The 26,190-nt window shown below is 36.4% G+C and overlaps 1 protein-coding gene across 2 annotated transcripts; it reads left to right on the top strand.

The window, feature by feature from the left end:
* Window positions 1-3,543: 3,543 nt before the first annotated feature.
* LOC132271902 (uncharacterized) lies at window positions 3,544-24,810 on the top strand. 2 transcript variants are annotated; one of them, XR_009469874.1, is made up of 6 exons: window positions 3,544-3,756; window positions 5,242-5,489; window positions 5,808-6,021; window positions 6,164-6,315; window positions 21,248-21,345; window positions 24,509-24,810. XR_009469874.1 is itself a non-coding variant. In XM_059773408.1 (5 exons), exons 1-4 carry the CDS (start codon window positions 3,634-3,636, stop codon window positions 6,287-6,289), a joined length of 711 nt encoding a protein of 236 aa, XP_059629391.1. In that variant the 5' UTR covers window positions 3,545-3,633; the 3' UTR covers window positions 6,290-6,315; window positions 24,509-24,810. The 2 variants fall into 2 exon arrangements, 1 of the variants encoding a protein (XP_059629391.1); XM_059773408.1 differs by lacking the exon at window positions 21,248-21,345 and having other exon boundaries at window positions 3,545-3,756.
* The last annotated feature ends 1,380 nt before the right edge of the window (window positions 24,811-26,190 follow it).

The following is a 26,190-nucleotide window of genomic DNA, read 5'->3' as shown; positions in this document are numbered from 1 at the left end:
AGAATGAGAGATAGAAGGAAAGAGGGAGAACTAGAATAAGAAGATGGGGGGGGGGGGGAGAGAAATAGCAAGGATGCTATTTTGGGAAAGCGCTTAAGCAAACAAACAAAATAATAAATTGATTCTGAAGGTGCTGGATCCCTTACAAAGCATGCTTATAGCATTATTTATAAAAAAACTACGTAAAACAAACTCCTATATGCAAGTATTTTACTTGCATTACAACTCTATCACTTAATCAACTATTAATTCAAAATAAACTTATCCTATAGATAACATAATTATGCAATTAAAACTAACCAAAAGACAAGTCTTAAAACAATGATCTTTATCCACTACTTATTCAAAATACTCTTCCCATCTTTGCATGCAATTTCAACTTCAATCTACGTGGAATATCACCCTTTTCTACTGCCACGTCATCAATACAAAATTTACCAAAATGGGTGTCAACAATGCCCCCTATTTTAAATGTCTTATCGGCTGTCGGCCGCCCAAGCCGATAAGATATTTGAAATTTTAAAATACATTGGAAGGAAATTTTGAGTTAATCAATTGGAATAAGATTGCAAATCAGTGAGCTCCAAAACTTTATTTCTTCTGAATCACCCCTAAGATGATCTTTATTTAGCCAAATCTGCCGATTTAGGCTTCTTCCTAGATTCTTAGAAAGTTTGCCGATATCACTTGCCCAGAAACCCAGGGAAGGACTTGCCCACCATGCGTTTTCTAACTCCGCTAGCAAATCATGATCATGATCGGCATGAATTAAATTATTATGAATCGTCATTCTAACCGATCTGCCTATTATCTCTACTAGATGAATCACATTGTGCCAACAAAGAGTTGTCTTAGCTGATTTCCTTCCAGCCGATTTCATTTCAGCTGATTGTCTTTTAGCTGATTTTACCTTCAGCTCAATCGGCATGACTGCATTATGCCCAAAAGTCCATTGATCGGCAAACATGACCTTACTATAATCGGCAAGGTGAAGTAGAGGGTATGAATCAACTAACTTTTGTTGGGGGTTTGCAATCACATGCCCCCCGGCAGCCGCTGGTAGTGCTGGTGGACCTTGTTGAACTACCTCGGCCTGAATTAGGGCTAAAGCATGAGCCATCATTGCTTTAATCTTCTGATTCTCCTGCCGATAATTGGCGAATACCTCATTAAATTCTCCCATTTGGAGATTTAGTTGGGATCTTATTTCTCCCATTTGTTGATTTACCACCTGCCGATAATCGGTAAGTGCCTCTTTAAATTTTCCCATTTGGAGATTTAGTTGGGATCTTATTTCTCCCACTTGTTGATTTACCACCTACCGATAATAAGCTATTGGAAGATGTCGATAATCGGCTGTTGGAAGATTCCGATAATCGGCTGCTAGAAGATGCTGATAATCAGCTGCTAGAAGATGCCGATAATCAGTGGTTATTGGCGTCTACCGATAATCAGCGGTTTTTGGTATCTGCCGATAATCGACTGCTGGAACATGCCAAAAATCAACTGTTGGAACATGCCGATAATCAGTTGCTGGAACATGTCGATAATCAACTATTGGAACATGCCGATAATCAGTTGCTGGAATATAACAATAATCGACTGCTGTTGGTGTCTGCCGATAATCAGTTGTTGAAACATGCCGATAATCGACTGTTGGAACATGCCGATAATCAGCGGCTGCTGGCGTCTGTCGATAATCAACTGTTAGAACATGTCGATAATCGTCTGGCCAACCATATGACTGGTTAGAATACTGGTATATCGGCTGATATGATTGATCAGAATATTCATAAGTTGGTTAAGAAGTCGACTGCATATTTTTACTATTAATTTACTCACCTAGTGAGTCCCACCGGGCGTGCCAAAAATGTTGACGCTAAAATCGACTAACTGGAGCCGATCTCAAATTGATGTAAACCGGGAGTGCCAGAACCAAATAAATGGTTCAAGTATAAATTGTTAACTATAGTCCTTTTGAGAAAGTTGACTTTCAGGAGATTGCGAGGAAAAAATGGAACAATAAAAACTCCTCTTTGAGTTCAGAATTACCTTAGTTAAAAGGACTTTAACAGTGAAAAATTATAGTAAAAGATTGAGAGAATAGAAAGGGGAGGAAAATAGATATAGTAAGAATATAGAGAGAAGGAGAGATAGAAGGAAAGGGGGAGAACTAGAATAAGAAGATAGGGAGAGAGAGAAATAACAAGGATGCTATTTTGGGACAGAGCTTGAGAAAGCAAACAAAATAATTAATTGATTCTGAGGGTGCTAGACCCCTTACAAAACATGCCTATAGCATTATTTATATAAAACTACGTAAAACAAACTCCTATATGCAAGTATTTTACTTGCATTACAACTCTATCACTTAATTAACTATTAATTCAAAATAAACTAATCCTATAGATAACATAATTATGCAACTAAAACTAACCAAAAAATAAGTCTTAAAACAATGATCTTTATCCACAACTTATTCAAAATACTCTTCCCATCTTTGTATGCAATTTTAACTTCAATCTACGTGGAATATCACCCTTCTCTACTGCCACGTCATCAATACAAAATTTACCAAAAATGGGTGTCAACAATATCTAACTACGATCGATTTAGTTTAACGAATTGGTCGGATTGACACGATATTAATAGAGAAACATCTTAGGCTATCTTCAACAACATGAAATTAAAGCTTTAAAATTAGAATAGGTAGAATTAAAGAAAATTTTAATTTAATTTTTTGTAAATTTAAATCATTCAATTCCACCAATTCTAATTTAAATGTTCCAATTTCATGTAGTGAAAAATAATTCAAACTCACATTTCAAATTCGATTCTATTCAAAATAAAAATAGAGAGTCTGACTGTTGAACACATCTCATTAACTTTATGTCGGTGAGAGCTCATGTGAGCTTTGACTCACCTAAATCAGTTGAAATTGTTAGATTGTGAGACTCTAAATCATTATCCATATTTATAGTGGCTAGGGGTGCACACGATTTGCATTTGACTGATTTTGAAATATTTTGTAACCAAGCCGTTTATAACGGTTTCATAAAAAAAATGAAATTGAACCGTGAAACCAATGGAACCGAACCGAATTAAATCGTGATAAGATGTTTTGGAATCATGATAAGATGGTTTGGTTCGGTTCGGTTCTAAAATTTTTTATAATTCAATCTAATATATATGTAAAATTAAAAATATATGTTATATATAATATAATTTTTTATAATATAATATGATATATAGTTGATTGGTTAAAAGACTAATCTTATTATTCTAATATTTATATAATACAAAATATATAAATATATATACAATTTATAAAACAATTAAATTCGGTTAGATTTATTCTTATAAAATTTCAAATCACCAAACTATTTATAAATAGTATCATATTTTTGGAATAGTAACCAAACCAAATTATAAAAAAATCAAATCAAGATCTAGTTTGGTTTGGTTTATTGGTTGAACAGATGTTTTTTGTGCACCCTAGCAGTTTTGCTGACGTTGCATTTTGTACCCCTTAATTTATGCTCTATGCAGCCCAATGCTGCCTAAACTCGAAACATGAAAGTCGAGAGTTTTACGTATATATAGGTAAATTACAGAACGAAGTTAATCAACCAGATGAAGAGAAAAATGGGCGATAGAAAGAAAGGAGATGCCAAAAAAGCAAGAACAGAATGGCCATCGATCAAACCAAAACCTAATCTCCGCATCACTAGTCTCAAAGACACCGATCTCTTTACTGTACGTTTTCTTTCCTACAATTTCATTCTCTCTCTTCAATTCTATGCTGATTTTTTTTATTAATCTATATAGTAATTCGTGCGAACCATGTTAGTATACTTTTGATTCCTTCAATTTCGTTCTGATCCACAAAATATTGATGGGTGAAATTTTACTTGATTTTCCATTATTGTTATGGAATTAAGCATTTACAATCATCCCCACTTTGAATTCTCTGAGTTTTTAAATCCAAGCTCCATCAAGATTCTGATTTCTAAAGTAAATTTGCTTGTGGGTTATTGTTGTTGTGTTAGAAATTAGAGATTTAGGCTATAATGTTGTGAAAGAAACAATTTGCTGATGGGCTTAGCTCAAAAAAAGCTCATTGACCTCTACTTTCCATCTTGGGTTCGTTCGTTAGTTAAAAGAGCGTAGCTCAAGTTTCCGTCTTACGTTTGCTTTTGTCAATGAATGGCAGCTGACCGGATTCGATATTGACTTCATTTGCCCTGTGGAAATGGGATATAAAAAGGTTGAAAAACTGTGGCCTTAGTTCAATTGCAATCGGAATGTAATGGTTGCCAATACTCCAATTTAGGTTCTGTTCCTTCTCTTGTTTTGTTGAGTGAGCCACATGAAGTCAAGCTTGAGCTTATATAGTGTTTTTTAGGACAAGTTGAAATTGCTTGGCCTAGCTCAGTTGAGATTGAACGTGATCTTAGTTTTGTAATACTAGGTTCAATAACATAATACTTGGCTCGGAGCCTCAGACGTCTTGTTTGCACTATTAGTTGCCCATAGAATTAGAGTATAGTGGATGATCTGCTTTGTGTTTGATTTGTTTGCCTTTCATATTGAAAGGTAACTTTTTGGAAGAACTTGATATAACATCCGTCATGCTTTGTGGAATATAATTTCAAGTGGTTGGAAATGATTGTATAATCAGCAAAGATGATATGAAGATAATGAGATGTATGAATGGACAGACAAAAAGCCAAAAGGACAAAGTTATGATTGTGTTTATGAGAAGGCAAAGATTACAAGAATTGAGGACAAGATGAGAAAAAATCAATTGAGATGGCTCTGCCATAATTAATGAAAAATAGTAATTGCATCAGTTGGAGAGTTTTTTGGTTCAAGTTTTTACAGGATGATAGTGGGGTTTGAAATAGAGTTGGAATGAGATATTGAGAATTGACCTCTTAACAGCAAAACAAGATTGGTGTGCTTGACCCTGAAAGGTTTGGAGGTGACTTTGTCATGTTCTGAGTTATTCTTATTCTTATTATTATTTTTAAACAAAATTCAGAGGAATGTATTATTGATAGAGTATACTAATAAATTACAAATGTAAGATAATGCATTCTCTCTTTTCTTAGTCATGCAACGCAATCCTAATGGAATTTTACACGATACAGCCTAGAATCCTAGATAATTTCTCTTCAAATGATTTTTTTTTTGGATTCTTCTGGTAGTACTAGTTTCTGTTTTGTTTAAGATATTCAGGTGCAGAATTTTTTCACGTCTGCGGAATCAAAGGCATTCGTCAAAGCTGCAGAATCTATTGGGTTTGTTCACCAAGGGAGTCTTGGCCCCACAAAAGGCGAAGCATATAGAGACAATGATCGAATTTCTGTGAACGATCCTGTTCTTGCAGAGGCAATATGGGAATCTGGACTTAACAAACTATTGTCTGATTTTAAGATTCGTGGGAAAGTTGCTGTCGGACTGAATTCAAATATCAGATTGTATAGGTCAGTTGAATATTTTTGTCTTTGTTTGTGCTCTGTAATCATTACTCCTTTTCTCACATGGATGGGAAGACTTACATATCTGTTACGGACTGAATAAGTCATTAGTATCAATTCTAACATAATTTTCTAATGCAGAACCTCTTTGGATTTCAACTTCTTAAAGCATCTCAATTATTATGATTTTCTTACTTTTAAATGCTTATTTAGTGGATTTACATGTTCTAAATTGTTATCAGCATTTATAAACTTCGAAAAATAGTTTAAATAATTGTGTCCCTGGTTACAATTTCTAAAGCAATAAAGTTTATTACTTTTCAGGTACAAAGTTAGTCAACGCTTTGGACGGCATATTGATGAAAGTGTTGATCTTGGAGAGGGAAAGCGAACCCATTATACCTTGTTAATATACCTAAGTGGTGGTGTCAAACCCAAATCTAAAAATGACCTGAGCAACCCACAGGATTCTTCCTCTGAGACTCTAGTTGGAGGAGAGACTGTCTTCTATGGTCCCAGAAATGGTATTGTGGCCGAGGTAACCCTCCCCCCACTATTTTGTTTTCCTTTTAGCAGTGTTACCTTTTTTCCGACTTCATTTTTGATAATTTTAAATCTTCTTACAAGTTGCTTGTAGTGGCAAGGGCATCATTCACTGTGCTAATGGTTTGAATTTTTAGGTTCCTCCTACTGAAGGGATGGCTCTCCTCCACATTCATGGTGATAAGTGTATGCTGCATGAAGCCCGGAATGTTACTAAGGGTGTCAAGTATGTGTTACGGTCTGACGTAGTTTTTGCTCAATGAGGGCCAGGTGTTATCATTAGAAGTTCGTAAGTTCTTCACTTCAACTTTTGAAAATTATCCCGTCCTTCTTCTTGTTTCTTGTAGTTTAACATTTGTAGCTCAATTTTGTCATTGCTTTAATAATAAATGTGCATTTTAACTGATGGATTCTTGCAATCAACAGATAATGAGTTCTGAATGACCCCTCAATTTTTTATTTTTTATTTTTAATACTAAGTGGTATTGTAGAAGTAACTTCAAAGTGCTAACTTGGTTGTTGTAATATTGATATAATGTGCATTATATACCATTATTGTTTGTAACTTGTTAGTCACTCAATTTCTTGAACAGAGTTGTGAAATTTTTTTGGCAATGATGCATGATAAACCTTTCCTTATTGCTCGTAGATAAGAACATGGATAACTTTACCATTTCGAAATTGCTTGGCTGAGAATAGTAGTTTGAATTGTGAAAATTGCCACCTGCCTAGATTAAAGAAGACATCAGAAAGCGTAATATTGGTTGAGATTGTGATTTTTTGTTGAATGGAGTCTCCATTATTGACTTGCTAGTTCTTAATTTGGGATAGTTCTTTTCTAAGTTTCTCTGTCAGTGATATCTCAAGAAAATAAGCCCTAAAAAACCACTGCCACCACAAATCCGTCATCACAACAATCCAAATCTATCATCTCTGACTCCACCGGTTCTCTTTTATCCTCAATCAGCTCATCTATCATCACCGTCATCATTGTCTCTCCTGTGGCTCTACTGCCTCCACCAGCTCTATCATTGTCGCTAATTCCCTCTCTTTGTCAACTATGGTGTTATGGTGATAGAGAGAGAGCATGATAGAGTACAAAAGAGTTACAAAGATAGCAAAGCAAGAGAGAGTGATAGTTGTTAACCACCATCTAATCTAAAAGCTTAAGTTGTTAGAGATGGAGTAACTTTAATATTTAAATCCTCTTAACACGTTCCCTCACTTGTGACCTTTTTTGGTCCAACATGTGTTTCGATTTTTAAATATCAAGGTGACAATTAGATTTGAATTCAGGACCTTGTCTACTCTGATACCATGTTAACCACCATCAACTCTAAAAACTTAAGCTGTTAGAGAGGGTGTAACTTTAATATTTAAATCCTCCAACAATTGTGAGAGAGAGTTTTATGGTAAGTGCTGGAGGGGATGTTGTTCTTAGTGGAACAACATGATTTGGGGTTGAGGTATATACGTGATTTTGTTTTTGCTGCTTTATTTTGTGTCTTAAAATTTCCAATTAGTTAGCTCCTTTTAGGATTCTGGCCTTAGTAGCAAAGTTTCAATAGTGTAGGGTGGGCAAATCATAGTTCAGGTGGGTAGTGTGCAAAAGTTCTATAGTTCAGGTTTTTTATTTTTTGCAATTAAACCTTTTATTAACTATTATTTCTAATCCTTTCCATGTCTATCCTTTTTAGCTTAATAGTTTATATCTTTTACTTTGTACTTCGTAACTCTCTCTCCTACAAACTGTCACGCTCCGGTTTCCAGAACCTGGTTTGTGATTAAAGAAAAAGAAATTGAAATCAATCTTATCGTAGTCACTCTTAAAGTTAAACTGCTTCCTTCCTTTACCTTGTTACACTACTATAGAATCTGTTTTATTAATTATTACTAAATTGTTTCTAAGATTAAAATCTGCTATTGATTTTTTTTTTTTTTCCTTTCCTTTTGGTGCACAATATAATGAACTTGTACCCACACAAGGTATCCAAAGCAATTGAGCGATGTGCACCTACCCATATATATATTTGTTCGATTACAAATCAAGTTTCGGACAAATGCATACAATATGTACCACTACCCTTAACTTAATAACCTTCATTCTAATAATCAAGGAACCCATTTTTTATTTCTTTTGTTTTTTGTGGCCCACATGCTGAGAACACTAGTCAGCTAAATAGGTAGTATAACTAATATACATAAAATAAGTAAATTAATGTTTGGGACCCAATTCACAGTAAGCCAGTAGTCACACAAATCATAGTATCCGAGCGATACTTTTCAATTTAACTAAAATAATACTCAGTTCACACAGTCAAGTTAACCAACAAAATTTACCAACGAAAAATTAAATATCAAATTAAAATAATCTCATTCCACAATTCCAAATAAAAGAAATTAAACTACTACGTGTTCTCAAATCAGGTAACTCATGTAATGGTTCTTCCCTTTATTTCAAAGTACGAAAAATAGCCAATAACAAGCAACGAAATTAAAGACTCCAAGCTAGCCAAACGCGAGCAACAAAACTTCAAGGGAACTAATTGATTCTGGTGTCCTCTCCTTTATCTGCAAAACTGTTTATTTATTTGTCTTTTTTTTTTTTTTTTTTTTTTTTGGGTGGGGGGGGCAAAGCCAATAACATATGAGATGTCACAACCAAGTAACATGAATGAGGATACGGTAATACCATGAAATATTATGCATGATCACGTGATATATCAACTGAGCAAATAACACCTCTATTTTTATAAAACAAAGATCAAATCTCCTTTCAATTAATACCGAAAGAAAAAACCCAAAACTCTCACAAAATGAATCACCTTTTATACCTATCTTGCTTTTCCGGCACAACCCCGTCAACCAATCAATTGCACTCAAACCAAATTCCATGCACTCATCACCAAGTGTGTCAGAATATAAAATCAGCCCCTATTCATGTTTTCTTATTTCCCTTTTATTAAATAATACATCAAGAAGGTAAACCAAAACCACTTCAAGCATGAACCACTCAACGAAGCATTTTATCAAAGACCTTGAATGCATTAAATCTCAAATATGACAAAAATCAGCATTTAAAACTCCATATACTGGTCAACAGTATCAATTCATGATGTATAGAACTAACAACATATCGAATACCCAAATTAAAACGCAACATAACCATACTTTAAAACAATTCAACCACATTGAGACCCAACCAAATATATGAACATAAATAAAACCTTCCACCATACATAAAACATGCTATCAAAATACTAATACAAGGAGGGACAAATCATATAATTATGGGTTATTAGGGTTAGTATACCCCTACCTCAATCAAAGAAAAGCAAAACCCTAGAAGATCAACCAACCACGAATCGGTATTCCAATAGTATCAAATTGTAGAGCACGCCGAATAAAGTAACTTTATTTCTTGAGCTCCTTGCAAAATTCCACTCCTAGATCTTCAAAATTTAGGGAGAAAATTAAACAAGAGAAGTCCAGGTTTTATTTCTCTCTCTCTCTCTCTCTCGTTTCCTTTCCCTCAGCGTCAAATACCATGTGACCTGGACTCGGGTATGTGTGTCGGGCATGAGTATGTATTCATGCGTCGGACGTGTCATATCTCTAAACATAAGGACACATGGGCACGGCTAAATATTCATTTTATTTAATTATTTATTTTATTTTCTAGTGTAAAGTAATGTTTTTTTTTTTCTATTATAGTGTTCAATATAGGCATTTAACTCAATTAAAGTAATAATATAATATAATTGAATATGCTTTTTAAGTATATGTCTACCCAAAAGTGTCAAGACACATATCCCCATACCCATGTGCGAGCACTATGTGCCCGATACAGGTACTTCACTACTTTTGAAGAGTCCATGTAACATAGGTCAAATATATACATAGACCCATATGGAGGCACAACACATAGAGTAGTAGTCTAGGTCATGTGTTTGCTTTGGTTGGTTTCCCACACTGTTGTTACTCTTTTTCTTTTTTCTTTTTTATCTTATAGATTGGCAAGTACATCGAGTCCACTACCATAAAGGTATTACATTTGTTTCGAAGGAATTCAATACACACATCACACAGGACTTCTTTCATGTAACCTATTCCGAACCACATGCCACACCAGGATAAAAAGCTATAGCCAATAAGTACATAACTACAAGAGACCACCTAATATATCCAAGAGTCTAATTACCATTACCTAACCAGATAAAAATTATAATATTATTTGTTTCTTTTTTATTCTTATTTTTATTTTCATACTTTTCATACCACAACCACATTACCAAGTAACCCAACCACTAGACACGTGTCCACTTAAAACGTATATATATATATATATAGTGCACAGGTATCACATGGCCTATGAATTCATAATAAAATAAAATAAAATAAATCCTTTGACCCAAAGCTAAAGCACAGGTTCATATATTTTAAATATATAGACCATTTTTTTATTATTATTATTTTTTTTTTTCGTTTTTTTTTTTCATTTCCTTTCTAATCCATTATTTTTCTTAATTGCATCATTACCCACTACAAATTACTATCACATAAGACACATTAACAAAATAAATAAATAGTCTGAAGACTCTCAACAATAACTAAGTAAATAAAAAAAATATATATATTCCTTTTTAGAAACAGGACTAAACTGTTATTCCATACTCTTTGCACTCACTTAAAAAGTGATTTGTGAGACCAAAATTGGTCTCTGCTGCTCTTTCTCTCTCCCGACTGCTCTCGGCTTCTCCTTTTTTTCTTTTTTCTTTTCTTTTCACTTCAACTTCCATTGTTGATTGCTCCTTCATCTTTTGTTGGATTGAGGTGCCGTTTGAGGCGAAACGAGGCTTGTAGCGAGCTCTACGCATCCATACTATCAATTTCTCAATGGCCTGTTTCCACTGGTGAGCTGCTCTCGCATCGGTTGAGCCTGAGAACACAGGTGGACTCCCCTTTGTGAAAGAGCTCCTAGCCTTTCCCCAAGAATCCGTCTGAACCACTGGTGCTGGTACAGGTGCCGGCTGTACCTGAGGCTGATTCCGAAGTGCAGCTGTTACCCCAGCCTCTATAGCCCGAGCAACGAGGTCATTGAGGTGAGGAGGAATCTCTGGATCTCTGACCTGGTCTAGAGTCTGTATAATAAATTTTATTATAAATAGTAAAATTTTAATAATAAGTTTAATCGTTTTAGAAAATGGTAGTTACATTTTTTTTTTCCCATTCCATTTTTATGATAAATTGAAACTTATAATAAAATTAGGGCAAATAGTATAATTAATATTTAGATAAGAGAAAAAAGATAATAAAAATAGTTTAATAAGAAATGACAAATTTAAACATTAAGGGTTTATATGATTATGGCCCTGATTTAGTGTGGTGATAGATATTTTGGCCACTTAACATGAGTCCGGTCCAAGACCTAAAGATATCATTGGCACAAAGTGGGTATTTAGGAACAAAAAGGATAAATCGGGAATAATTGTGAGCAATTAAGCATAATCCATCAAAGTTTTACATGTTTGTTAGGGGTATTACATTCTTCCCCCCTAACAAAAGGAATTCCGTCCTCGGAATTCGCTTTTACCTTCTTCCCATAGTCCTGGAAACTGCGAGCGAATGACATCCTCTCGTTCCTAGGTGGACTCAGTCTCATGGTGATGATTCCATTGAACTTAAACCAAAGGGAATAACCCTATTACGAAGGATTTGATCCAAATATGTTGCATCCGCTGTAATGGCATCCATAAAATTGCACTTATCATTCCACATCGATTTTTTTGGATGACGACTCGGTTGGAAGGAGAAAAGATGACCTTAGGTCGTGTTTGGTGGGTTATTTTGATAAAGAAGTGGGCGATGGAGCACAGATTGCGGCGTGGGCTTCGAGAGCTTGGAAGATCTCCTATGGTGTGTCGGTCTCGCCGTTGCCTGGTTTACAAAAAAATAAAAAAAAAAGATGGTTTTTCAAGCTCGAGCTTTGCTTCCAAGGCTCAAAACAGCCCACTTTAAAGAACCTTTAAGGCAGCCTTCTTTGCACTAAAATGCCCACCACATGCAAGGGTATGACAAAACACAAGGACACTTGGAATTTCACTCTCCGGAATGCATCTTCTCACTATTTGATCCGGAAAATATCGAAACAAAACAGGATCTTCCCAATAGTAATTTCGGATGTTAGTAAAGAAAGGTTTTTTGCTTGCTTTGACTTGTTAGTTGGAAGTTTGCCGACATTGTGAACTTTCTTACAATCTAAATTGTGTATTCACGGTAAGATCTGACCGGAATAGTGTCGGATGGGGTCATCTGCAACAAAAATGTGTAGTTCAGGGGGTTAGTTGAATTTTAATAGTTTAGGGGATTAATTGCTGATTCTTTAATAATTTAGGACAATATCCCCCCACAACTTTGGGATAATCCTTAAATTTTATTCAAGTATGCTGAATGAGATCTAAATACACGAAGTGAGCATAATGTCCTTTTTGGACTAGTGAGCGTCCTATAGTGTAGAAAAATTTTCTACGGTGAATTTTAACTACCCGTAAATAATCTCACGAGGCATTGAAGCATGCCGTAGAAAACTTTTCTACGGCGAATTTTAACTACCCGTAAATAATCTCACGAGGCATTGAAGCATGCCGTAGAAAACTTTTCTACGGCAAATTTTAGGTACCCGTAAATAATATAAACCATTATCACGACTTGCCATGCATGCCGTAGAAAAGTTATTTAAGAGAATTTTCACTTATTTACGGTATTTCAAGCTCCCCGTAAATAAAATATATATATTTCTTTATAAATAATGCACCCTTAATTAATTCCGGTTAATCATCCATTACCTATAATTCACATCACTTTTAGCTATAATTCAATTCAAAAAACATACATATCCCATTGATAAACCTTCTAGCACTCGAGTTTCAGTTTGCATTTGTCAAAAAACCACCTCACTGTACAAAATCCAAGGAAGTAACTGCAAAATCGACGGTACAAAATCTAAGAAAGTGAAACCTCTCGATACCAATGACATTAATGTCGCAAAACGATCATGGCCAAAAGTAATATGGGAACCTGGGACACCAATATGTTCACATCAAATGTTGCCACAAAAAGGATGATTCCTTGGAGTGAAATAACATTTCCCAGTTTTTCTTGCATGGATCATCATCAAACAAGTTTTTCTCTGTTGATGATGATCCATGCAAGAAAAACAGTGAGTGCAAAGAGGATGGTTAGCAAAATGTCTTAGCTCTAACAGTCTGGTAATCATAGTCTTTGAATATAGGCTTTATTATCTTTGTCACTCGTTACGCATTCGCCGGGCAATAGAATGGTAGCGGAAGGGGTTTATACAATTTTGAGTAATATTCAAATTGGTTATCAAATAAAGAGTAATAAAAAGTGATTATTAAAGGAGATGTTGCAATAATTTTTATTTAATTGATCTTATTGAGCTCGAACCTTTATTTAGTATTTAATGAGTTACCTATGTTCTTATATGCATTTTAAACTACTAATGTAGTACATGATTGCAAGATTTTTGAGCAATTCTCCTCTGATTAAACAGATTTATTTTTTTTTCTAGTCTAATCCAATTTCCCATTAGGACCACTCCACCCAGGGGCAGAGTACCCAAGGGTATTAAAAATAGTACCCGAGAGAAGATTACCTATGGATACCAAAATTAGTACCCAGGGGCAGAGTCCGAGACACGGGTTGATCAAGTCCGACCCGAGTCCGAGGAAAATCACATGGTATTTGCTTATGAGGTTGGGGTTGTAATAAATTTACACGCTTGATTGTTGTAGGAGAGAACCGCCAAATCCCAAAACCATCGCCCTAAGAAGACAAGACAGGAGAACCTCGCCCTGAGGCTCACAAATGTGACGTGGACAACACGGGGGCACCCGGATATGCTCGAGGGCCCCTTTGCACCTCAACAAGTCAATATTTTTCACTTAACTCGGCACGTAACCCCCGAAATCAAATCCGGTCAAATGTTACTTTTATGAGTTTGCCACGTTTTAACGGGGTCCCTAGCACTTACTTGCTTTTTATGTGACTTATATCAATAAAAATATGAATTAAATTCAATATCAAACAAACATGTTTTACATTGTTATGTCATTCTAAAACAGGATAGCGTCTTCAGACTCTGGAGGATGGCATGGTTTCCATCCGGGCTGATATTGCTTCACTCTGCACGGATGTCATAGCTTAGCCCCAAGAGGATGTCTAGCCACTCATGGTAGGGATGATCCAACCCTCAAGGGCTAACTCCATGGCTGCTCCTTGTTGGTGAAGATCTCCTCCAATGGTTGCTCTAGCTTCCTCCTTTCTTCCTCCCTAAGAATAGCCTCTATTGTGATAGATGGATCTCTTTCAAAAAGTGTATCATATTCCTTATATAGGTAGGTCAAATACACCCCATGATGAGCTGTGGTCGTGCAAGGCATATTCTCCAATGATTGGATGAAGGACGGAATAAATGAGCTGGACTTTAACTTTTTCTCGCTGGAGGAAGTTCGATCGATCGAACCTTAACTTGGATCGATCGAAAATGGGTTCGATCGATCGAACTGCATCTTGGATCGATCGAAGTGGTCTGACTCCTCCGGATAAGGACAAGGCTGAGATATTTCGAAGATATTTATGGGGAAAAGGACAAAAGTGGTTGGTAGGCGTACAGCTGTGGATAAGATCAATCATTTGAATAGGACAAAATAGGGTTCGATCGATCGAGATGCAGTTCGATGATATTAATTATAGCACATCAAACAGGACTAAAGCATTTAGAACATCTTCCAGCATGCACTTGGTAGTGCATACATTAGTCCATGCCACTCTAGCACTAGAGCTCTCGAGTTCAACTCCTAACCATTGGAAATTTCCGAGGATAGCATGCAGGTCCTCCAAAGTGTTCTTCGGAAGGATGAACATACTAGCCTAGTAAGTGATAGAGGAGACAAGGATGGATTGGATGAGTTGCACCCTTCCTGCATAAGACAACCATCTACTTGTCCGGTGGGAGATTCTTTTAGTTTTCATGCTGGCAACTTTGAAAACTCCAGGGTGAATCATATTTTCAGGACTGGAAGGCAGAGCGAATAACTTTAATTATATAGTTTAAACTTGGCCCCCAACCTTAAATTTCTGGCTCCACCCCTACTCTCCATTCTCAGAGATGGAAAGGGGTTCGAGCCACGTGTTGGTAAAAAGAGGAAGGTGTGAATGTGTTTCTTGTTAAAAAAAAAAAAAAAAAAAAAAAAAAAAAAATTAAATTGTGATGATGGAGTACCTGCAGCTCCATTCCTTCAAACCTTCCCTCCTAATGAAAATGGCAGTTTGCCAATAAACTCTCACACACCACACTCACAATTTTTCTAAAATATTTATAAAAAAAATTAAAACATATTAAAAATAATTTACTCATTAATTTTTGATTCACAAGTTTCGTCGACTTCAATTTAAATATTTGCAGCACAAGAAAATATATATATATATATATATATATATATATATATATATATATATATATTCAGGTATTCGCCGGTACCAGGCTTAGAGTTTGATCGTGTTGATGCAGATACAGAACACTTCAAGGCAAATACAACTGCCGCGGAGCATTTTACATACATGACAAGTTTAAATCTTCAAGGAATAGCAACTTGAAATTTAAAGAGTGAAATCAACCGATATGGAAAACTCAGAGACCGAATATATTCTTGAGAAAAGATATCGCGTAAATAGACCTTAATTGGTTTTGAGGGGTCCCGAACATTAAATGGACTAGGTATGAAAGCCACTATTCGTACTGTCACGTTGTGTTTGGTCTGTACCCTAATTTGATATGTAGTTATCTTGGAGTTCTTTTGGTGGTTGTTTTTGGTTCTTTATGATGGTTTGTCAGAAGGGACGCTTACGGTTGTTGTTTTCCGTTCTTTTGTCTGACCTTGGGGGTTCATTCCTTGGGTGGCTCATTAGGAAGTTCTGATTTGTTGCCTTCTTCGAGTCAGAGAAGAAATGGCGGCGATGCAGGCCCCTCCGACGATCTGATTCATAGACCGAGCCACTCTCAGAATAGTCATTTCTGATTGAAAAAGCGGAAATGGTTTCGGATGCAGAAACAAAAGTGGGTAAAGTCCACCAATGTGGTCCATAACCCGGGTATGCGTTCTGATCTTTCTTCAAGAATCTTCAAGGAAAATGCATATCCAGGCTTAGGAGGATGCTGTTGTCTCCATCCGCGCAGGCACTGTCTCTATCCGAGCTGACATTTCTTCCCTGCGTACGGATGTCATGGCTGCACTGCGAGACATTTCCAGGGCCGCCGCGATGTCGATTTTGTTTTTGACCTTTCTCCCTCATCCGGACTCCAAATCAAGTGAAGTTTTTTTTGAAATTAATTAATTTTTCCTTTTCTATCTAACGGTGTGCTCGGTTATAACGTAGATGGGTTAAGTTCATGGAGGACTACGACTTTGAGTTACACTATCATTAGGGGAAGGCCAATGTGGTAGCCGATGCATTAAGTAGGAAGTCACGGAGTACTCTATATCAAATCCTACGTGGCATTTGCAACAACTATTTTTTACATAAGAAATTCCTCCAACCAATACTTCAAATGCCTACTTAGCATTTGACATACCATCAAATATCATCCATGGGTGCAAAGAGTATGGAATAAAAAAAATATATATATTCCTTTTAATGGAACAGAGGTAGTATCATTTAGATCCAATTTTATTTTTCTGTCACTAACACCGTTAAAAACGTGTAAAAAGACAATTTTACCCTTATTTTTTAAATTCATTTTAATCCAAAATATAAAAAGACAAAATTGCCCCATTAGTATCTCATTCTAATATATTTATTCCCTTTTTCATAGAAGGATAAAGTTGTCTCCATAATTTTTGGGCCGTATATTGTATGAAATGAACTTGTAACTCGACATTAGACTTGGTCTTGACATGATCCTTGACAGTAAATATAGTGTTGTTTCAAGCATTCTAAGAACAAAATTGAAGTTTTCTGGGATTGGCGGGGTATTATCGCAGGTTCATCCAGCATACATAGACATATGGATAGAATGAAATGATCAATTGGTGTCAGTAATATGCTGTCGAATTCAAAATAATTATCAGCACCATATGGCTTATTATAATACATTTACTAGGGATATGAGCGTGATGGCCTCAACTACTTTAGGGATCCTCCACCGACGCCTCCTCCACTTGCTTAAAGCCTTCAAGCCTCTGTTCTTCCAGTTTCTAAATCTTATGATTTTTCTTTTCAGACTTTAAATTTATGGCATGCTTGCCTTGGGTTTGTAAACTTTCAGTATTTATGTCTGCTTTTCCCTTCATTAATGATGCTCGAGCATTTGGGCCTTGCTGACTGTTCTGCTCTTCTTTGTTGTAATGCTCGAGCCCAAGTGTAGAGGGTATTTTTGGTATTAATAGTTCATCACTTACTCCACTATCCTTTCTCTCCCTATCTTCTCAAATTGGGAGAGAGAGCAAATGATGGATAGCTTTCTCCTGGGTTCAAATCTAGGCAGGACCTGCACAGATTTTTGGACTTCAAATGTGATTTTGAGGGCTTAAACCACATTTTTTTAGAACAGGTTCATTGACAACAGGATTCTCGTGGGTAGGAATTTCTTGAATTACCTGTACTTCAAGACATTTCTCAAGATATTATTATGGAAGAACAGGTAAATCAAGAAATTCCCATTGCAGGTTGTGTGAATGATTAGGTAGCATTTAAGGGTAAGCCTTGCAAATAATATCTTGAGAAAAGCCATGCTCTAAATGTTAAATCTAAGGTGTTTTGAAAATGAATCTTGCCATTGATGACGTTTTGAAGCTTTGTATATATGGGTTATGTGGAACCCCAACACCATTGACCTGGATGTTGTACGCACAACCAAGCAAGCAATACACTATTCCATCACCATTATAGGCCAAAATATCACATTTTACTCTTCCTTTATCTATGGTTCTAACTATGCAGTGGAAAGACTCTCTCTGGGGTGATATTAACCATCATTCCACTCTCTTTAGCACCATTTCATTTTAGGTTTCGCATTTTGGCTTAATTTATTGCATTTCTAGGCATTTTTGGCCGTTGAGAGGTCATATTTTGCATTGGGGTTCTTTTGTGGCCGCGGACCATTGGGACGCGTCTTGAATGTCATTTTACACTTGCATGTATGTTCACATCATCACACATTAGCATATATTTCAATTTGATCATGCCATGGGGGATTCAAATAAGACTTAGGGTCTTTTCTTCATTTTTGGTGCATACCATTTCATTCTAGGTTTCGCATTTTGGTTTCATTTATTGCACTTCTAGGCATTTTTGGCCGTTGAGAGGTCATATTTTGCATTGGGGTTTTTTTGAGGCCGCGGACCATTGGGACGCGTCTTAAATGTCATTTTACACTTGCATGTATATTCACATCATCACACATTAACATATATTTCAATTTGATCATGCCATGGGGGATTCAAATAAGACTTAGGGTCTTTTCTTCATTTTTGGTGCATAACAGGTTCATATGCACATTTTCAACCTATTTCGGTCGACCGATGGCTAGTTTCGGTCGACCGGTTCTTTGTTCATATCAATTGAACAGTGCAAAGTCCAAATCCAGTAGCCATTTTCACTGTTGAGACTCAGGTGTTTGCCGCTTCACAGTTCAATGTGGAGAGGTCAGTGTGTGAGCCCTTGGTTAAAATTAAGACTTTTTCCTAACTCTTTGACAGGGGCAGCTTTTTCATAGTATTCGTTTACCCTGATTCCTCCTCCTCAGATTATCCTGGGTGGTTAAGTACATTCATGTTCATGGTTTTTAATAAATCATTGTGAGCTTTTAATGTTGTTAAGTACATTCATGTTCATGGTTTTTAATAAATCATTGTGAGCTTTTAATGTACTCCTTAGTTAACTTGGAAGGTGAGGAGATGGTTATTTTTGAGGAAGAGAAGAGGGATGAAGAGAAAATGTTTCTTGATATTCCAAATGAGTCTTTGAAAGACAATGCCTGACTGGATATAAGAATCACTTCAGATGAAACTGGTTCCTAGAAGGACCATAATTGCAGATATGGAAGCACATATGCATGGATATAGTGGAGAAAAAAAATTTGTGTCACCAACGCCAAATTTCACTGAAGCAGTGCTTCAAGATGATGGAAATTTTGTAGTTAGAGATGTTATAAATCCATTTAAAATATATTGGCAGAGTTTTGATCACCCAACAGATACATTGCTGCCTGGTGCAAAGCTTGGCATTAATAAACATACCGGCAAAACTCAGGTCCTAACTTCGTGGAAAAATGGAGATGAGAACTTTAATTAAATCATGCTAATTTAAATCCCAACTCTCGGTCCATGCAAACTGTCATTTCATCGGATAGAACTTGTTTGTGGGCCTGACCCACTCCTATTTTACAGGTGTACGTCAGTTCCAGGCTTGAGCTTATTCGTGTGGAGCAGAGACGGTCACTCATTCTCCCGACGATGTAGGATCTCTTTCCAGATGTTTGACTTGGATTTTATCTTCAGTTTTACTTTGATTCAGTTTGGGATTTTTATATTAGGGGTCCACTAGAGATGGATTCCCGAGTTGTTAAAAGATTGGAGTTTTGCGGCGATGTGCCGGCATATGTGCCCATACCTTATTCCATTCCTTCATTCCAAACTTTGGTGATTCATCACATGATTCCTCTTTTGGACCTACCACAAAACCTTGCAGCTCTAACAGTCTGGTAATCATACTCTTTGCACTCAGGATGATGATCCATGACTCTTTGCACTCACTTAAAAACAGGACTAAAGCATTTAGAACACCTTCCAGACTATTACTTTGTCTGTGACGTCCCGATGCTCCATTTCATCGAGACTTTTAGATTTTCGGGCCTTCGATGATATTAATTATAGCACATCAACTTTGCCTTTAGGTTTCAGTTTGAAACCTTTCAACATCCGTCTCCAAGTTCCGGCAAGCATATACAGTATGCTAAGGCAGGCAAGCACATACAATATACTAAAGCAACAACCATATATATTATACTAAGATAGTTAAAGTAAACTTCTAAACATATGTCCACATAAGCACGTAAACATGTGATCATATTCAACATGTTATCAAGAAGCAAATAAAAACATAGAGCATGACAACACAAGCATGATATGTACCCAAAACCGATCGTCTTAAGATTTTCGAACCTAAGAGCTCTGATACCACCTGTGACGACCCTGGATTTTACAAACCCAGTGTGTCCTGTGATGACCCGAAACGGATCCAAAATGCGGAAGCTAAAAAGAAACATGGCCTTTAGAGATGTATATCATCCTTAAGACACAAAAGTGACTTCCTGAGGTAAAATTCATGAATATTGGGTTTATTCATGTATGTATATCATGATTCTTGTTGCTTAGACTCTAAGGTAGCTTAGGATGCTCCCCGAGTTTCACTTGGACATAGACGTTAGGTAGCATGAGCCCCTTTAACATGTTTCACCTTAAGGTGATAAATTTGTAAAATGCTAGGTCGATGCATGCTCATCTCCTACGAGTAGCTTTATGTTACTCACCCCTACGATACTGGGGCATATTTCAGGTACGAAGACTTGGTTCGTGAAGCCTAGCATTGTGGCCGCGTCGATATAAAAAGCAGCACACGCAGAAGGCTCACAGAGGCGCGTGCAGGCGCATCCACGCGCCTGACAGTGTGTTTTAGCACGTGGAAGCGTGTGCTGAAAGTGGAGGCGCGTTTGGCGGTGTGTGGGGGCGCGTGCGAGGGTGTTTGAGGTTCCGGTAAGGTCCTGTGAGTTTGCAGATTTAATTTTAAGTCTTTGAATGTTGAAATTAGCCACTAGAGGTGGTATTCCTAAGGTTTTGGAGAGCCGTTAAGTATTACTAAATATATAGTAGCAGTTATTTATGTAAAACAATTATTTAATAATTGATTACGGATGAGGGGTATGTATATATATATATATACAATTGTTTATATATATATATATAGGGATATGGTTTAATTAATTTGTGATCAGTATGGAATGAAGTGAATATATATATATATATATATATATATATATATATATATATTTAATTAAAATCTAATTAAGGGTTCCATTGGCCTAATTAAGTGTTTAACTCCAAGCATTCCTAATGAAGGAATTGACACTGGCATTCTCACAGGCAGCTGAATGGGGGACCACAGGCAGGACAGGGTCAGCCACCGGCTAACCGATTCAAAAAGTTCGAGCAAACGCCCACGACATACATGTCTTGACCAGGTATGGTAAACACAATAGACCAATCAAAACAATTAACTTGGGATGGATTGGTTGACATGAACCTAGATAAACTGAGGCAGTTTGTTTGCAATAGCTGTAGCTAAACAAATTAATTTGAAATAATTTACCAATAACCAGATAGATGGGGAAGAAGGAAGAAGAGGAGGGGGGGAGAAGAAAAATAAAATTTGATAGACACCTTTTACAAACAAAAAGGCATAAATCAGCAAAACTGAATTGCCAAAGAAAAATTAATAGACACCTTTTACAAACAAAAAGACAAATCAGCAAAACTGAATTGCTAAAGAATATTTGAGTGTGCACAACACTGCTTACTTATGCATTCATTAAACTTTCCCTTGAGTTCCATTGAATCAATATTTCTTTCAAGGCCCAATCCAGAAAAGCAAGGAACAAAACTTTAGTTTGATTGAATCAGAAAGATGAAGACACATTGGTTTTGTTGTGGGAAGCCAACACAAATCACGGGTGGAGATATAATACCATTGTATACACCAAGATACACCAAAACAAACAGACACTTACTAAAACACACATAATTTACTTAACTATAATTTACTTATCAAAAAAAAAAAAATTTACTTAACTATAATTTAGAACCACAATAAAATCTTATTTTAGATAGAATTTCAGGAAGTAGAGAGAATAAGAAAGAAAGATGGGAGAAGAGGCTCCACTTACCAATCGGGTTTTTTTTTTTTTTTTTCCCCCTTTTATTGGTTGCTTCCAGGTTTAAATGGTCAACAATTATTGTGGCTTCTAAACCTCTTAATCTGAAATATTCTGGTGTGAACCTGAATATCCCAGAATTGTGATCCCTTGAAATTAAAATAATGGTCCTTCAAAAACTTTCTCGGGTCTCTTGCAACCCCAGCTTACATTTGTATCCAAGAAGTGTGGACACTTCTAAGGAAGTGATGCATTCATATTGACAATCGACACTTCTTGGATACTTTCAAACACGTGTCTCACACATTTTTGCATTGCGTCTAAAATTTAAAAATAAATTTTGCACTTGCTAACATGTTTAATGAACTTTATACTACATTATATGACACGTTCTTTTAGTATGGAAAAGAAAGAATATTTGTAAGGTAGAATAAACTTAACGGTTTGGTGTTCGAAGGCCCTCTCATGGTGGCCTTTTTTGTTTGGACTGCGGCTTGGGGTAAGATTCTTACTATGGACAATTTGAGAAACGGAAGACAAATCACAATGAACTGATGTTGCATGTGTAAAAATGATGGAGAGTCAGTGGATCACCTTCTTCTGCATTGTTCAGTGGCTTATGATTGATGGAGTCTTATTTTTGGTCTCTTTGGCATCCATTGGGTTATGCCTCGGTCTTCAAGGGAGTTGATTGACGTTTGGAAGGGCCAGAGGGTAGGAGCCCATGCTTGTCACTGTTGGAGGGTGACCCCCCTTTGTGTTTGTTGGAGCATTTAGAAATAGCAAAATAAAAGATCTTTTGATGGGGAGGAAACCTCCATTGGGGCGCTGAAATTTTCTATTATTAGTTCTCTTTTTGGTTGGGTGAAGGGGAGAAATTGTATATCTTTAGATGAGATTGAGGAATTTTTGGGTTCTTTGGGTCCATAGGGTTTTATTTTGGTTTGGTTCTTTGTTTTTCTCTTGGGATGCTTTCCCCTTTTGAACACTTTCTAATACATTTTATTTATATATAAAAAAAAGATAGTAATTAGTATCCTTTACATTTATATCTCAGAAGTTCCCAACTCTTAATGTTTTCTCCAATTTATTTTACTCTTGATTTAAACTTTTTGACTAAGAATACACTTTTTATTATTTGAGATCACACGATTTTATGATTAATTGCTTTCTTGTGTGCATAGTTGCTGATCACTTTGTGCTGGTTGCACTCTGGTTTACTAGATTGCATGGTTTGATTTGGAATAGATCAGCCATGTTGAATATCTAATTTAAAATAATGCATTAAACCCATCTATGCTAATAACAATGGGAGTAAATTTCTAAAAAACTGTCTTATTATTATGTCCCCACTAAGTTTAGCAGCAATGACTTGTTAGTCTGCTAGATGTTGTGGGGATTAGCCGATTGTACTTCATGTACTAAGCATGTGGTAACTTATCAAAAAATGTACTAAGCATCTTGTTGTGTTCTGTAAAGAGAGCCTCATGTATATTGAACCAGAAAATAATGTGATATTACGAACACTGCGAACCAAGAACAAAAACAAGAATCATGACAGAAAAAGTAAACATGCCACGTGCAAAGAACACAAAGATTTACATGGTTCGGCTTTAGTCTAAGCCTACGTCCACAGTGAAGATCCGGCAAAAGATTTCACTATGCGAAAAACAGGAGATTACCAGTTTCAACCCCCAAACCCTAGCTCTCGATCTCACTCTCTTTCCTGCAATTTTCAGTGGCTCTCATTATCTCACTCCAAACCCTAAGCGCCCTTTTGTACCGGCCTACAAGTGAGTACTAAATAGGGTCCACGACTCGCAAGTAGCTGCTCATTGCTATATGAACTTCAAGCTTTTACCATGATGTGTTCTAGAAATTGGGATTCTAGACCCGAGAAAGGTTCCAGAATACTTCCACTGCTTTAACTTTTAGTTTGCTCACTATAGTACTGAACTTTAAGCTTTTTTACTTATAAAAAAAAAAAAATCTATATGAGTTGAAAGACCGATAAATTGGGGTACTAGTGTATAGGGATGAGCTCAGTACTATAGTGTTTGCGATCATCTTCACAATGTGTGGAGCTTGCATTCAAGCATCATTCATGTTGATTTTGCAAGATCGAGCTTGTTTGTGACTTGTGAAGAAGCAGCAATAATTGGAAGAGTCCTGAAATAGAAACTTTAACATGGTAACAAAACTTATGCTCATGTGCTGCTGTTTTTATTTTATTTCAGTTAGTATTTTCTTTTTCTCCATATATGAGAATAGGGGAGAACTTTAACACCTTGTGTAACGTCAACTTACTTGTTTCTCGAACTACGTATAGACTCAACATTTCATTTATAGGAAAATGCTAGTCTCTGCACAATGTCATGTAAATTGAATGGTTATAATTATGTTGCATCACTATCATTCCAATTCGTATAAAGCTGCTCAGGTGATCGTTTTATGCATTGTTGGATTTGTGCAGCTCAATGGCTCGCCATAGCGAAGGGCAATCATTCGGCTATTCCACTGCTTAGATGGGCAAGTTTCAAAGAATTTCTAGATTCTGTTCCTCATTGTATGTGATCTCCAGTGGAGGCAATGTAAGCTTACATTTTACTTATTTGACATGAGTATCCAGTCCCCAGTTGTCAGTATGTAATTTAGGATGTTACCTGTATCTCCATTTCACAGATCTATCAAAAGTATCTATATTGCCAAGATTTATTTTGTCTTCTTTTGTAAGAATTATTTTATTTTAGAGTTAATTGTTATTTTCTTTGGTTATATTACCGCAGGGGTATTATTGTATTTGTCTCCTTTCTAATAAAAATATATGGCAAGGTGAAGGGACAGACTGATTTCGCATCATACCCTAAACCTCTTCTCTGATCAGTTTCTCTTCTTCTCTCCTCTGACTTCTCACCTAACCCTTCTCAGTTTTTATACTCTTTAACTTCTTTAATTGTAACTAGACATCGAGATTGATATTTGGATAATCAATTGATATCAACCTGCAGTATAAGATCATGGAAATATGTGCAGTATTATTGTTGTTGCAAGTCTTTCAGCATTCTAGACAAAAAGTTCTGTATAACAACCAGAATGCCTTTCTGTTTTTATGCTCTTTCAAATTGATATGTCGAAATCTTGTTCCAATCTCTGTCCAGTTTTTGAAATTAGGAGAGAAGATATGTAAAATAAACAATTTAACAGATGGAACCTCATTTACGAGACACCTAGAATTATGATTTTATTGGAGGGGTCCTGTAATATCACGTCTGTTCGATGACAATTCTGGCCTTGTAGTTCAACCATATTCTCGCTACACCTGATTGTGAGAAGTTAGGATCATAAAGCTCTTTTACCAAATCTATATTACGGTACATCGCAGCATTGTCGTGTGGTCTTTTTGGTATTTAAATTTTCGTAAGCATTTTACATCTCATAAGTGACTCCTTGTTGCTACCACTTGCTTGTTCTTCAGGTATAAATTTTAATTCTCAATTAACTACTCACCAAACAGGCCCCATCAATAGTTAGGCTTCCATCCCTAGCTGCAATTTCAAGACTCGTGTCTTGAATCCTATCCATCGGCAGAGGCAGCATTGGCCAGCTGCCCCCCTCCCCCAACCCGCAAATTCTTTTTCCATCTTATATTTAAGACTTTATAAAATTTTACAAAATGCGTTACCTAATTAACAAATATGCCCTTCTTTATTTACACAATTGTTAATTTACTTCACTTATCAAATTATTATTTTTTAAATTAATTAATTCCACCCTTTACTTTCTTATAACCCAAAAAATGTCAAACTATTCCCCCCTCTTGATATATATGATTTATATTTACACACACACATACCGCCCAAGATTCCCCTTCCGGTGGCTCTCTCTCTTCCCCCCCCCCCCCCCCCCCCCGCCGCCCCCCCCCCCCCCCCCCCCCCCCCCACACACACACACACACACACACACACATCCCTCCCTCCCTATCTCTCTAAGTTGTGAAGATCTGTCCTCATCTTCACTTTAATCTCTTGGGTATATGTGTAATAACAGACAATCCCAGGGTCATTGATGTCATGTCGCCTTTGAACTTTGAAGCCTCTCTCATCTGCAACTCAATTTCCCTCCTGTCCCTTCTTTCCAGTTTGATACAATTTTTGA

This window comes from Cornus florida, unplaced genomic scaffold (assembly GCF_030987335.1).
Source record: "Cornus florida cultivar Cherokee Brave unplaced genomic scaffold, ASM3098733v1 CherokeeBrave_3.0.0_Hap2_Chr08, whole genome shotgun sequence".
Classification (NCBI taxonomy): Eukaryota; Viridiplantae; Streptophyta; class Magnoliopsida; order Cornales; family Cornaceae; genus Cornus; species Cornus florida.
Note: the sequence above shows the minus strand (reverse complement) of the source record. Positions and strands in the feature narration are given on the sequence as shown.

Bases quoted from the DNA above. Each gene is read 5' to 3' on its own strand.
- LOC132271902 (XM_059773408.1), top strand. From the start codon at position 3,634: ATGAAGAGAAAAATGGGCGATAGAAAGAAAGGAGATGCCAAAAAAGCA. The intron at 3,757-5,241 runs GTACGTTTTCTT...TAAGATATTCAG, and splicing joins AAGACACCGATCTCTTTACT to GTGCAGAATTTTTTCACGTC. The intron at 5,490-5,807 runs GTCAGTTGAATA...ATTACTTTTCAG, and splicing joins TCAAATATCAGATTGTATAG to GTACAAAGTTAGTCAACGCT.